Source organism: Tursiops truncatus, chromosome 8, assembly GCF_011762595.2.
Source record: "Tursiops truncatus isolate mTurTru1 chromosome 8, mTurTru1.mat.Y, whole genome shotgun sequence".
In the NCBI taxonomy this organism is placed as follows: domain Eukaryota; kingdom Metazoa; phylum Chordata; class Mammalia; order Artiodactyla; family Delphinidae; genus Tursiops; species Tursiops truncatus.
In genome coordinates, this window is record NC_047041.1 from 102,400,172 (window position 1) to 102,413,190 (window position 13,019).

General features: G+C 44.0%; 1 protein-coding gene across 9 annotated transcripts; it reads right to left on the minus strand.

Annotated features, from left to right (window-relative positions):
* Positions 1 to 1,204: 1,204 nt before the first annotated feature.
* Positions 1,205 to 11,572, minus strand: LOC101320731 (RNA-binding protein 4B). 9 transcript variants are annotated; one of them, XR_004527673.2, is made up of 5 exons: positions 11,119 to 11,255; positions 10,325 to 10,748; positions 4,369 to 5,045; positions 2,501 to 2,722; positions 1,205 to 1,809 (listed from the first exon to the last, which is right to left on the minus strand). XR_004527673.2 is itself a non-coding variant. In XM_019937546.3 (4 exons), the coding sequence occupies exons 2-3, from the start codon at positions 10,734 to 10,736 to the stop codon at positions 4,378 to 4,380; spliced, it is 1,080 nt and encodes a 359-aa protein (XP_019793105.1). In that variant the 5' UTR covers positions 10,737 to 10,748; positions 11,413 to 11,572; the 3' UTR covers positions 1,205 to 2,722; positions 4,369 to 4,377. The 9 variants fall into 9 exon arrangements, 7 of the variants coding, with proteins under 7 accessions (XP_019793105.1, XP_073665308.1, XP_019793103.1 ...); XR_002176849.3 differs by having other exon boundaries at positions 1,205 to 1,890; XM_019937546.3 differs by lacking the exon at positions 11,119 to 11,255 and adding an exon at positions 11,413 to 11,572 and having other exon boundaries at positions 1,205 to 2,722.
* Between the last annotated feature and the right edge of the window lie 1,447 nt (positions 11,573 to 13,019).

Genomic DNA, 13,019 nt, shown 5'->3' on the forward strand with positions numbered 1-13,019 from the left:
CATTTCAAGTACTTAACAGGCACATGTAGCTAGCAGCTACAAATTGGACAGCACAGATATAGAACACTTCCAACACTGCCAAAAGTTTTACTGGACAGTGACGTAAAACTGTTTTGCAGAATCCAATTTTTTTTCTAGCTTGTCCTGCCAGTGATATGGAAATCAAGATATGTTAAATTTCTATGTTAACTTAGCACAGAGGAGGACCAGAGATTTTGGAGAGGCTAGCAAAAGCTGTACATACTTTCTTTGCTCTGCCCGATGCCTTGCAGATCAATCACAAGGAAATCCCAGTATCTCTGCCTTCTTTTTTGTAAAACAAGGACAATCCCGCCTCCTTGGGGAATACTGGAGCTAACATGAATATTGTATATACATCATCACTAGTTGGAGTGTGTGCATAGAGAGATTAACCTCTCCAGATTGTTGTATCCTACCCCCAAAAATCAAGAAGTTTTGCTTCACCTATGTCAAAAGTATTTTAAGAAGTACAAAATATGTGGGGAAAGTACTGTATGATTGTTAGATAAAGCTTCACAGAATTTATATCACCATGTGATACAGGATATAATAAAGCTTAAGTGGGGTTGAGTCCATCATTAAACTTGTTTCATGAGGATCTAAGCAATGATAAAAAAATAGCATGTCCATAAATCTTTAAAAAAAAATTCTAGAGGACACATTTTATTGCAGAATATTATCACTGCCAGTTATGAATACCCTACTTGCTTTTCTGCTCAAAATACACGTTTCTCCATATCATCGTAACTACTGTATTCACTTTAGCCAAAGTCTAATCCTAGTTTAAATTGTGAATTTAAATGAACATGTACTATGAAGTCGAAGTGAGAATCTGACAGGTCCTTTGTTCTGGCTCAGCCTTTTCCTGATGCAGGGTTCTCTCTGTGGGGCTTACTTCTATCACTACTAACCTGGGTTTGCTGGCCTATAAAAGGGGAAAAGCAGCTCTGGTTATTTAGAGAGAAGCAGCTGACTACCAGGTATAGCATATTTATCAATGTCTCAAGATGCTGGCTCACTTATCTCCACTTATTGCTGCAGCCATACTACTTATCTCACTAAATCCTTCCTTGTACATCTAAATTTCAGATATCTATTCTGTCACTGAAGTTTGTGGTTTGAGCACAACTGAAAAAGAACCAGAAGATATGGGTGGTAAATAACAGTCACACAAATACAAAAAGATACTTAAGTGTTAGAAACGTTTATTTGTCAAAATATTAAAAAAAAAAGGGGGGGAGAAGTGGAGTAAAACAAGGCTAAATTTCAGCTAATGCTGTACCATGATCACAGGTCAGACATAAAAAAACAAAACAAACAAAACAACAACCACCAAAACCCCAATGGTCCTAGCAGTTTCAGAAGATTAGCTTCAATGTTAGAGTCCAGAGCTAACAGAGAAGAGTAAAAGGCTGCTTGCCACTACATGGTCATTTTAAAGGGAAAGGAGATGTTGCAGGTAGACAGGGAGAAGGGTTCAACTCCTAAGGAAAGCAAGATAAGAGGGATTCCACTGTACAGGAAAAAGGGGATGCCAGCATAATCCTTACCTAGGGCTGCTCAGAGGCTGAGAACATAAGGAATAGAGTGAAAGGCTACAGAGACTAGTATCAGGAGGAAAGAAAAGTCAACTTAGAAGAATTAAATTAAGAAAGAAAACATAGTTGGTCACAAACTCCTTTGTTTACTGAAACATGAAGCAATGGAAACATCCCGGCAAAGGGGACCGCGCGGAGCAAGTTCTCATATATGACCGCAGCCCGAGGGTTCAGTCCGCAATTATCCTACCTGAAAGAGAGCACAACACAAGAGGCTTACACAATGCCTGGAGAGCAGCTTGGCTCCGAGTACAAGGGCCCCGGTCCCGTCCTGTATTCCAGGGGGAAAGAAAAGAACAGAACAAAACAAATCCAAGTCAGACCGGATCAAACTTACAACTCTCATAATTACCTAGGAGTCTTCTATGGCTATATATAGGAGTTTACTTTTAGCTATATATAGAACAAGAAGCAGTCTATCTGGAAGACTGCTGTGTTGGTGATAAACATATCTTTCTCACTTTCTCACCAATCTTTTAGGCAAGACTACTTCTGTGATACAAGGCTACTGTCGCTGCAACAAAGGGCATACAGATATTATCAAGAACCATAATTTATCCAGAACAATCAGAAGATGCCAAGGTCTCAAATATGGCCAACTGCAGTCTTCTAAATTTGTCTCATTTTTAATCTTTCATAGTGAACAAATTTTCAGAAATGGGTATCACAATCACAAAGGGTATCAAGGAGTGGTTCATTCATCCTCCAACATATCTGCATATCATACTGTCACAGATTTAGAGCCATAATTCCAGTAGTTCCTTTAATTGACCAAATCTCCCTTACCAAATCAAAAGAAGAAATCCTAAATTCTCTAATTCTTCCACTGATGATGGGAACTCCAGACACCAATGGCTGGGGGAAAAAAAAAGTTAACTCACACCAAGTTCCTCTACTTATTACAGACAAAGGGCCAAATCTTGGTCTTGATCTGTGCCAATCGACTTCAAAAGTTGTGACGTTCTTGAATCAGTTCTGCTAGGGTGAGACCCGAATTTGGATCCCCAACAGTTCTGGAGTATTTCATCCTGGCAGCCTCATTAACATCAGGCTCCTGGGACTGCAACCAACTCAAGGTTATTCAGTCCATTTGAGGTTCACACCTGGAAGGTAAGTTTCTTTAAAAGTCATCACTAAAAAGAGGTTAGTTGAACAACCACTGCTCGCAGTCAAAAACCACTTAAAAAATACCTTAGCAATACCCTTTAAAGACCACAATATACACTAATTTAATATTTAACTTTGGAACATATCTGAGAGAAATATAAGTTATCCGATAGAAGATACCACCTTACTTTAGAGGCATATCCTACTTCATGGCAGATCCAGCAGCAATAAAAGTAAAAAAAGTAAAATGGCAAACTACACTTGTTGTAAGATTGTCCTCTTCATGCACATGAACACACACTACACAGCGGTCTCAGGGGATCCGTCTTGTCATGGTCATATAGGACATAACTTATCACAGGTTCGCATCATATTTGCTTCCCACTACATAAAAGGGCAAATTCCTGTCACTTGGTTTTCTTCTACACATATACCAAAAGGGTACTCAGGAACCCTGAAAACTCAGTGGTAACTCAGTTTAACTTTGCTACGAGGCCTCCAGTTCTACTGATGGTCAATTTCAAGGTACAAGGAAAACTATGAGAATAGAAAGTTATAATGCAATTTCCACTCAGATGAAGAGATTTATCAATCTCTAGATACTCCTAGTTATTCTTGACATTCAAACATCTTTGCTATACATTTTCTGAAGTAGGAAAAATTGCAAGGTTACCATCAATGGGACTTACACACATCAGAAAATTACCTGTTTTATCTAGCTCCTTAAATGTTCCTCTCAAACAAACAAAAAAAAAACAAAATTTGCTGGAAGAAATGTTAAGTGTCAGGCTCTAAATGACAGCATCATAAGCCATGCAGAAATACGGCTTAAGTGCCCACACAGAACACGATGCTCTGGATTACTAACAAGGAAGGGACTCGATGGGACAATGGCATCAAAACGTTCTGCTTTCAGGCAAGTATCCTGGAACTAAACACCTAGAATTTAGAGGATTTTATTTGGCTTATAGATATGTTAGAAGAGTTTCCTCTGATAAAGGCTCATGACCGAAGTAGTAGTTTTATTAGCAAATTGGATGTCTGAAGTTACAGCTTAAATTCTCACTGGTGACATTCATTATTAACTCCTGAACCTGTACTCTTCAGCGTACACTACAGTGACTTTTGTGGTGGAAAGAGAAAGTGGTTTTGGACTCAGGCACGCCTGAGTTTGAATTCTGGCTCTACCTCTCAATTACCAGGTGACTTTAGGCAAAGGACTTAACCCCTCTGAGCCTTAGTTCCCTTCTCCATAAAAGAAAATATCTTAAAGGCCAGCTGTATAATTAAATGATATAATGTACAAAGAGGGCACTCAACAAATGTTAGTTCTCTTAACTATGTCTCTGTAACCCAGATCTGCTTACACTTGATTAAAGAAAAATATTCTCACTAACAAACTGAGTTGCTGTTGTTCTCTCAGAAGGAACAAGTTGGTTGGTTGGAGTTGTAAACTAAAACCTCGACAGGCCAAATGAACCCCTGGCCTAAGTTAGAGAAATACTTAAGACTAACATGCAATTTATACCTTTTGGATACTATCCTGACAGCAAACGGATGGCTTTAGCCTCCTCTATGTGGCACAGGTCTCCCTCCTGGGGAACTAAATGGAATCTCTTAACCATACCCACCCCACTCTCACCTCCAGTTTTTAAAAGGCTGAGTACCGTGCTCGGTCCACATACTGCTCCCGCTCATACCGGGCCATGTCATACAGAGAATTCCGTGCAGCTGCTGAAGCCTGAGACAGCTCACTCTCTGGCCCATAACCGTAGCCCTCTCCAACTGTGGGGAGCACAGCTGCAGCACGACGCAGGGGGCTCCTGTCCCTTCCATAATAGGAGGAAGTGGTGGCAGCGGCAGCAGCCATAGCAGCTGAGGTGGCAGCAGCGCCTGAGTTTGGCAACAGGTGTCTGTCGTAGGGATCAACAGAAGTGGAGTTGAGGTGACTGGTCACAGCTGTGCTCTGGACTTGAGGCAGATGGGACATGGTCTGCTCTGCGTAGTTGTACGCGGAAGCTGCTGCTGCTGCTGCCACTGCCTCGTAAGAACGGACTCGGTAACGCTTATAGTAGTCGAGCGCTCCATACGCATCGTTGTAATACATGGATTCCCCGTAGCCCATGGTGTAAGGTGTGCGCACTGCTCCATACTGTTCGTTATACTGCTCGGTAAAGTCCGCCACACGACCCGTACGATCTACTGGACACTCTTTGGACCAGTGCCCCTCTTTCCCACACCGATAGCAGCCACTCTGGTCTCCCATCCCAGGGGCAGTCCGAAGCCGGCTGGTAGACAACTGCACGTGCATTCGTTTGCCTTGAGGAAATAGACGTAAGAAGATTTATTATAACTCATTGACATTCTTTATCCTCCCCAAAATGAAAGTGAACTAGTTGGCAAAAGACATGCAAACATACGCACACTCCTGCAACCCTATTTCAGCAATCCCCTCCCAAAGAAGTTGAAGTTTTAACAGACGAGAGCTAGAAAATTTAAGTTCTCAGAAACCAGTCAATACTCTACTTACACCAGTAGATTGGGATTCCCTCCTACTTCCGTCTCCACAACTTTCTTCTCCAACACAGAAATTGAGAAAGTTTCCACTTTTCACTACTAAGACTATTATTAATTCTAACCATTCAAAACCTGACAGTTTTTCCAAATCAAATATCCAACAAAACCTCAGTTATGCCAGAGGAAAGCACCCTACCTCTCAATGATTTACTCAGGGCCACATAAGGCCTGAGCATTTACTGTAGCTTAAAAACCACAGCAGGGCTTCCCTGGTGGCACAGTGGTTGAGAGTCCACCTGCCGATGCACGGGACAGGGGTTCGTGCCCCGGTCCGGGAAGGTCCCACATGCCGCGGAGCGGCTGGGCCCGTGAGCCATGGCCACTGAGCCTGCGCGTCCGGAGCCTGTGCTCCTCAACGGGAGAGGCCACAACAGTGAGAGGCCCGCGTACCGCAAAAACAATACAAACAAACAAAAAAACCCCAGCAATATGCTGTCCATCTTGTTTCCTCCAGCCATTTTTGCAGGTGTCACCAGAAGGCTATGTTGGGTACACAAATCATACCTGGCTCATCATCTGCTTCAACTCTAGTACCTCTAAGAGTTTGTTATAAGACCCTCCACATTTCAACCCCACCTCCACTTTTTTCAGCAAGGGTGAACCCATGCCTACTGTGGAAAAGAAAACTACTTGACCTAGGCCTGTCAACAGCTAGAATTAGATCTTGAAGCAGTACTGGTTTCTTAGGGACAGTGTGCTTCCATGTAATGGAATGATCGGCATTTCATCCTACTATGTAGTTTACAATTCTTTATAGGGGATTATCTACTTGTTAGAAAAATGCAGCATTTGCCTAAAGGCTTCTGGGCACCCATACAAACAAGCCACATCCATACTTCCAGAAAATGACCAGAACGAGGAACAGCTAAGAGAAGAAACAATCTTTGCCCTGGCCGTGTGTACCATCAAGCCCAGGGACCCTTACTAATGAAAGCATCCAAGGTCTTTAAAAGCAGTTTGAGAAAGGCATATTCTTGGCAGCATTTAGTGCCAAACTGCCTAAGACTTTGGAGACAAGTCAATGCTTTACAAATTGTAGCCAAAAGGCAGCCAGTACAGACGTAGAGAACATCACTCTAAAGGGCGGCTCAGAACAAATCCCCCCTCCACGACCAGTAAGTTGCTCTCTCTTTAACAGACCTTGTTCTGGATGCAGCTATGCGATAGGAGGCCTCGTGCTCCACCATCCTGTTGGAAACAGCCCGATTCAGGACGGCAGCCAGAACAGCGCCATGCACTGACCCTGAGAGGGGAGCGGGTTAGTGCAGTAACATCACTTTAGTCAAGCTCAGTTCTGCCCAATGTCCAACATTCCTACCACCCCAGTTTCTAGCAGTTGCCGTCTCAAACTTAAAACCCTTTCTTTAGCAGAAACAAAGGTGCTCAGGTTTTTACTTCCAGCTGCTAGTAGAGAGGCAGCATCCACCATCAACACTGATACTGTCAACAGATACCAAATAGCAATAATTCTCTGAAAGCAGCAGTTAGCCATACCAGTATTTTCAGAGATTTAGATACTCCCATTCTTAGAAGTTATTATGGGCCAAATGCTAACTGTGCTTAGAACAGAAACACACGGATTTTTGCCCCAATTTATATCCCAAATGTAGAATTCCCTATAATTTAGACTGGAGGATTACAAGTTAACTTGGCTTTCAAACATGCACGGTGACATTAATCTGTGTGAAAGACACAAACTGTGCTCCAATTCTGAAGTCAGTGTAACAATGCCAATCTAAAAAACAGCCAATCCAGAGAACTAGAGGTACACTTTTAAGGAAAATATTTAACTTGCTCCTTTATAGATTATGGGTCCATTTTTTTGGAGAAATAAAACCCAGTTTTTTTTGCCCCCACTTTGATGTTTCTATTAATACATCCAGTCTTCACCACTGATTTAGAGCGGAACTCAGAAGTTTATAAACATCTGTGGCAAAATCTACCTCTGTAGTAGCTGTGAAAAGGATTCAGGTAAAAAAATTTTTTACCTAGAACTAAAAGATCCGCAACAGAAGTGACAGGTTTTTTTTTTCCACATAATCTTTCCAGAGGTTGTAACTAGGCTTTTAATTTAAATCCCCTAAAGCAGCGGTTCCCAACCTTTTTGGCACCAGGGACCTTTTTTGTGGAAGACAGTTTTTCCAAAGACCAGGGTGATGGGTGGGGAGGGGTTTGGATGATTCAAGCGCATTGCATTTATTGTGCACTTTATTTCTGTTATTATTACATCAGCTCCACCTCCGATCATCAGGCATTAGAGCCCGGGGTGGGGGGGGCCCTGCCCTAAAGTTCTTATAATTGAAATATACTGTGCTTCTCTATTACCTGAAGGATCCAGGCCAAAGAAAATTGAAAGAAGATTAAATTCTACCACTCTACTACACTTTGGCTTTGGAGAGGCCAAAAGCTTAAAGATTTTCTGAGATCTCCAAAACATTACTGAGATGTGTTGCCAACATTTCCCAGAAAACCAGCCCCCACAAAAGTGTTTTGTTTTGAAACAAAGAGGAGGGCAACTTGGGGTCCTCATTGCTGAGCTCCTATCAAGGGATATAGCTGATATACAACTGTACTCCAATTTAATGCTTGTTTATATATTGGGGGAAAAACGAAACATCTGAACTCTTACATATCATTCCCAATTCAGCTGCCTGAGTTTTTACTTGGGAATAGCTTCTTTAGGGTCTTCCAATGCAAACTTGTTTGCTAACTCAATAGTGGTTCAGTTCACTGCTGCCGGTGGAGAGGAAACATCCTGAAAGACCCAGGTAAACTCAGATTCTGCTGCTTTCTTTCAGAAGTCATACAATGAGGAAGCCTATGGCAGCCATTAACAAATAAAGGTTCAAAAGATGCCCAAAGTGGCACTCTTAAGAGGCCCCCTTCATTAGGAGATGACTGAAAAGGCTTTATGGAAAAATGTGACAAATTGGTATTTAGATTGTATTTTCTGTAAAACTGCAACTTATTATCCAATGCTAAACTTTCTCTTGTCATCTGGAAAAAAAACAGAGCTGGTTATAAAAATGTCTGTACGTACGTACCGTACGCCGTTGAGTGCTTTTTCCAGGGGCCCAGGCTAAGAACATGAAAAACCAAATAAAGGATCCTTTTCTTCCAATAAAGACATTAAAAAAAAAAATCTCATGGATCATCGCGTTACTCAGATATCCGCTTCCTGAAGTAATTAAACTCACTATATTAAAACAAACATTCCTTTCAAGCCTACTCCCCCCAGTTAACCGACTTCCATATACTTATTTTGGCCCCTACCCTTTTATTCAATTGCATATTAAATAGGCAAGAACATGCAGTATTATACCAGAATACCTCTGCACTTTGTACCTGAGTTTAATTGCACTTTTTACATTTTAATTGTTACTTGTCAAGAGAAAACCCCCATTTCCCCAACACTGTCCATTTACGATCCCCTCCCTCATCAAATGAAAATAATTAAGAATATTTTTAAAGCTGTCTGAAGTGCAACAGCTAATAATGAAAGCCAACTATTACATTTTAAGTAAGTTTCTAACCTTAACAGAAACACTCATTGTTGCAAACACCACTCACCTTTCATCATACAGTGCTTTTACTGTTAAAACACTTTCACATCTTATTACCTCATTCTAGCCTCACTACCATCCTGTGAAGGAGGTATGGCAGGGATCATTAATTCTATTTTATAAGTGGGGAGAATGAAGCGTTGAGAGGTTAAAACACTTGTCCAAAGTCATACGACAAGTTCACGGTAGAAAGTATCTACAACTTTTGCCCTGTGCTTTAAAGAGTAGCTAAAGGCCAAGACAACACTGGCTGAGGCCAGAGATATCTGACGCACCATTTGTAATCTACTATTTGCAAACTTTCTTACCCTTTTCTGGTCAATTTTTCCTCTTCTCCATCTCTTTTCTGTTTTCTAGGTTTAGTAGAGGACCCTTAAGTACTTCTTAACGACCCTTTTAGTGGCACTCAGAGAAAAAATGGTCTTAATTTATGAACCCGAAAAGCGGCTATAAACGTGCGGTCCAAGATGATAGGGTCAACAAAAAACTTGAAGAACAGCGCTGTACAACAGAACTTTCTGTGACGATGGAAACGTTCCATACCTGCACTAACACACTAACCACTAGCCTCATACGACTTCTGAGTGCTTGAAATGTGTGCAGCACAACTGAGAAACTGAATTTTAAAATTTATTTAATTTCAATTTAATAGCCACATGTGGCTAGTGGCCACCATATTAGCACAGTCCTAGAGAGTCTTCAGTCAACCTCTTGTGGTATTAATGACAACATATGTATGTTTATTAATGACATAAGTAATTCGATACAACACCCTTACTGGAATCTCCTCAGAAGCAGGACCATCATTCCCATTCAACCTAATATTTTTAGAAATTTCCTTTTTCCCCTTAGGGTTAAATAGTAGTAGGTGGAGCAGAATAGTCCATGGCATGGCTTTTGGCTCTGCTTGTATAGTTCAGACCGAACAAACCTGAGTATTCAAAAGATACTCCCCCAAATCCAGATTCACCACCCAGATTTATAATATGGGGATTCTTTGAGATGTCTTCATTGTTCTTTCCCACCACAGCCCATCACCCAAGGCAGTGAAGAGTATAAACCCTAAGCACTGAAACTCTCAAAAGGCTTCCTTGTCATAACAGAAAAAGCAGGTAACCCACAGACCTTTATCCTCCCTTCTCCCATGAGATACTCATTTGCCCAGGCAGATTAAACTTCCAACAGCACCCAAATGAATGATGGCCTGCAGGATAAAGTAACCCACCGTTTGCAATTCTACAAAGTTGCTAAGGAACATCTCGGCAAATCCGGAAAGGAGAAGTGTTTGCTTCTCCAAGAGTAAGCTGTGCTTAAGCGTGGTAAACACAATCTTTCTATCATTTCCGGCTAAAACGGAATGGAAGAAACCACCCTGCCAGCCCCACAGTCCTGTGTTCTTGCCTCTGTCTAGAGCTAAACCCCACTCAGTTTTGCCACCCAGGCCCCAGAGCAGTTCACCTTGAAACTCTGTGTTGTCAAGGCCCCTGATGGCCTCCACTGCATCCTCTGCCCGCTCCATGTGTACGAAAGCATAATCTTTCACGATGTCACATTCGATGACTGGACCATACTCCTCAAACTTGGCCCGGAGCTCTTGGTTGGTACAAGTAGGACTGATGTTGCCTACATGCAACTTGGTTGAAGCTTTGCTCTTATTCTTGCTGGCTTCCACGTTGATGTTCACCCCGTGCAGCTTGTAGTGGTGCAGGTTGCGTATGGCATCCTCGGCCGCCGTCTTGTCCTCTATGTGCACAAAGCCGTAGTTCTTAATGATGTCACACTCCAGCACCTTCCCATACTGCTCGAAGAGTGAGCGGATCTCCTGCTCTGTGGCCTCCCGGGGCAGGTTTCCAATGAACAGCTTCACCATCCTGACAAGAGCCTGGAAAAGAAGAAAGGAGATTTCCAAAAGTTAGGGGTGGAGGGAAAAATTTCAGTGCATTGCATTTTGGATTAATCCTCCAAAGTTCTTGGCACCATCAAGATCCTCACAGAGACGTTCATTATGTTTTCAACAGCGGGAGGAAAGGTTTACTCTTAAGGAGTAGTGTGAGTTGTGTGTGACACGCGAACAGGTCGAGTGTCAGCAGGCAGTGCACAGCCCATCATCTCCGTTAAATGAGGCGCATTTTAGATAACAGGGTTAGCTGAAAATACTCTTTAGGGGGCAGGTAAGAGGAGTCCAAGCAGGGGGCAAGAGGCATATATCTTACTGTCCCTGGTAACAAGGTTTTGGAGGGAAATCTGTGTACCTCTCTTCCGTGCCGCATCACCTTTCAAGATACTCTAAGAATTAAAAGGCCCCCTTTGCCCCAACCTGGGACACCCACGCCCCAGCGGCCCAACTCCAGTTCCTTCGCCCCAACAAAGACTCGACCCGACCTCTGCCCCGCCCCCTCCGGAAACCCGGCCCCGCCTCCTCCCGGTGTCTTCCCCGGACCTCCCGCAGCAAGAGGAGAAACCCTAACCCTGGGCCAACCCCGTCAGCCAGGGGCCGGCCCGGCCCTCCCTCAGGCTCCCCCCACACCCACAAGAACCCCTCGCACCTCCGGGTGGCGGCGACGGCGGCGGCGGCGGCTCCCGCGTCAGAGAGAACCCTACAAAATGGCGACGGCCGCTCAAGCCTCAGCGTGACCGGGCCCTTTCTCGCGCGCCAGCTCACGCACGCGCGAGTGCGCGCTGCCCCGCCTCACCCTCGCGGGAGCCGGACGACCAATCCCGCGGCCGCATACAAATGGCTGCCCTGGGCTCTGCTCCCAGTCGCCCCAATACGGGGGCGGGGCCAGCTGGTGACGGTACTGCGGACGGAGGTCAGCCCGCCCCCTGGCCTGACTAGCCAATCACCACCTTGGAAGGTGGGCGGTCGTCGCTCAAGCGTCAGAAGGTTTCTGGACGCAACCACTGACTTGGTGAAATCAGAAGCCCGGGAGAATCACTAAGCATCACAATGGATCGTGCTGCTGGGCCATGTGGGGGAGCGGGGGTGGGGGAGGAAGGCGGCTGCAGATGACAAAGGGTTATCTCACTGGGCCCCCTAAAAAGGGGTTTTCTTAGCGCCTGCCAGCCTCTGTGGCAGTTTGGGACAACATTTTAGAAATAGAGGCGCGCCACATTTTAAGCCAACCTAGTCTTTTTTGGTAGAGCTTTTATACATAATTTAAAAATTTTAAATTGCAAACACGTTATGCATTGGTGAGGAAAAGGAGAACCAAAGATGGCAGAGCTGAGATGGCTCTAAGAGGCCTTCTATCCTAGCTGCACTTAATCAGTCAAGTTTTGTCACATATACATGAAGGCTGGTTTTCTCTCCCTAGCTAGAGAATTAAGCTCTAATTCTGTGTCCTTCACAGTTCCTGATCCGTGGTGAGCACACCAAAGGAGGCCCAGAGAGGTTTCTTGTTTTGGGGGTAGGCCAGGTCTCCGTGTCCACACCAAGCTGCTGGAGGACTGGGCAACTGAGTCCCTGAGCACTTTCCGGCTTTCAAAATTCAGCTGTGGTCCAAGGGCACCTCCTGGTGGTAAAAAGGAAGATACTAAGGTGGATTACTCTGTCACCTTTGAACAAAGAATAGAAGTTTATGGAGATTGATGGACTGAGCTTATCTCCAAGTAGAGCATGCCAGGGTGGTTGTCAATCATCATTACTCCTTGGTATGCTTTCTGATGCTGTTAGGCACAAATTCTGCAGGCTGACCTCTTCCTCTCCAACCACTTTGTTATGTTTCTTTCACTGAATTCTTTGTTTCCCAGCAATTTCAGAAGAGGCACTGTCCTTCCAATTCTGATAACAATCATGCTTGTCTCCCACCTAATTCTATTTACCTCTCCCCTTTCCTTCTCCTCTTGGTCGTTTCCACTTTCTCTCTACACTCAGACTTTTAAAACATGTATAGGGACCTCCTTGCCCATATCTGAAATAGCTTTCACTCATCTTCACTGTTATGGTTTTTTTTTTTTTTTTTGGTATGCGGGCCTCTCCCGTTGTGGAGCACAGGCTCCGGACGTGCAGGCCCAGCGGCCATGGCTCACGGGCCCAGCCGCTCTGCAGCATGTGGGATCTTCCTGGACCGGGGCGCAAAGCCGTGTTCCCTGCATCGGCAGGCGGACTCTCAACGACTGCGCCACCAGGGAAGCCCACTGTTATGGTTTTTTA

Coding starts and splice junctions, on each gene's coding strand:
- LOC101320731 (XM_073809207.1), bottom strand. Junction 5,046..10,324: donor TGACAACACAGAGTTTCAAG/GTGAACTGCTCT, acceptor TATTTCCTCAAG/GCAAACGAATGCACGTGCAG.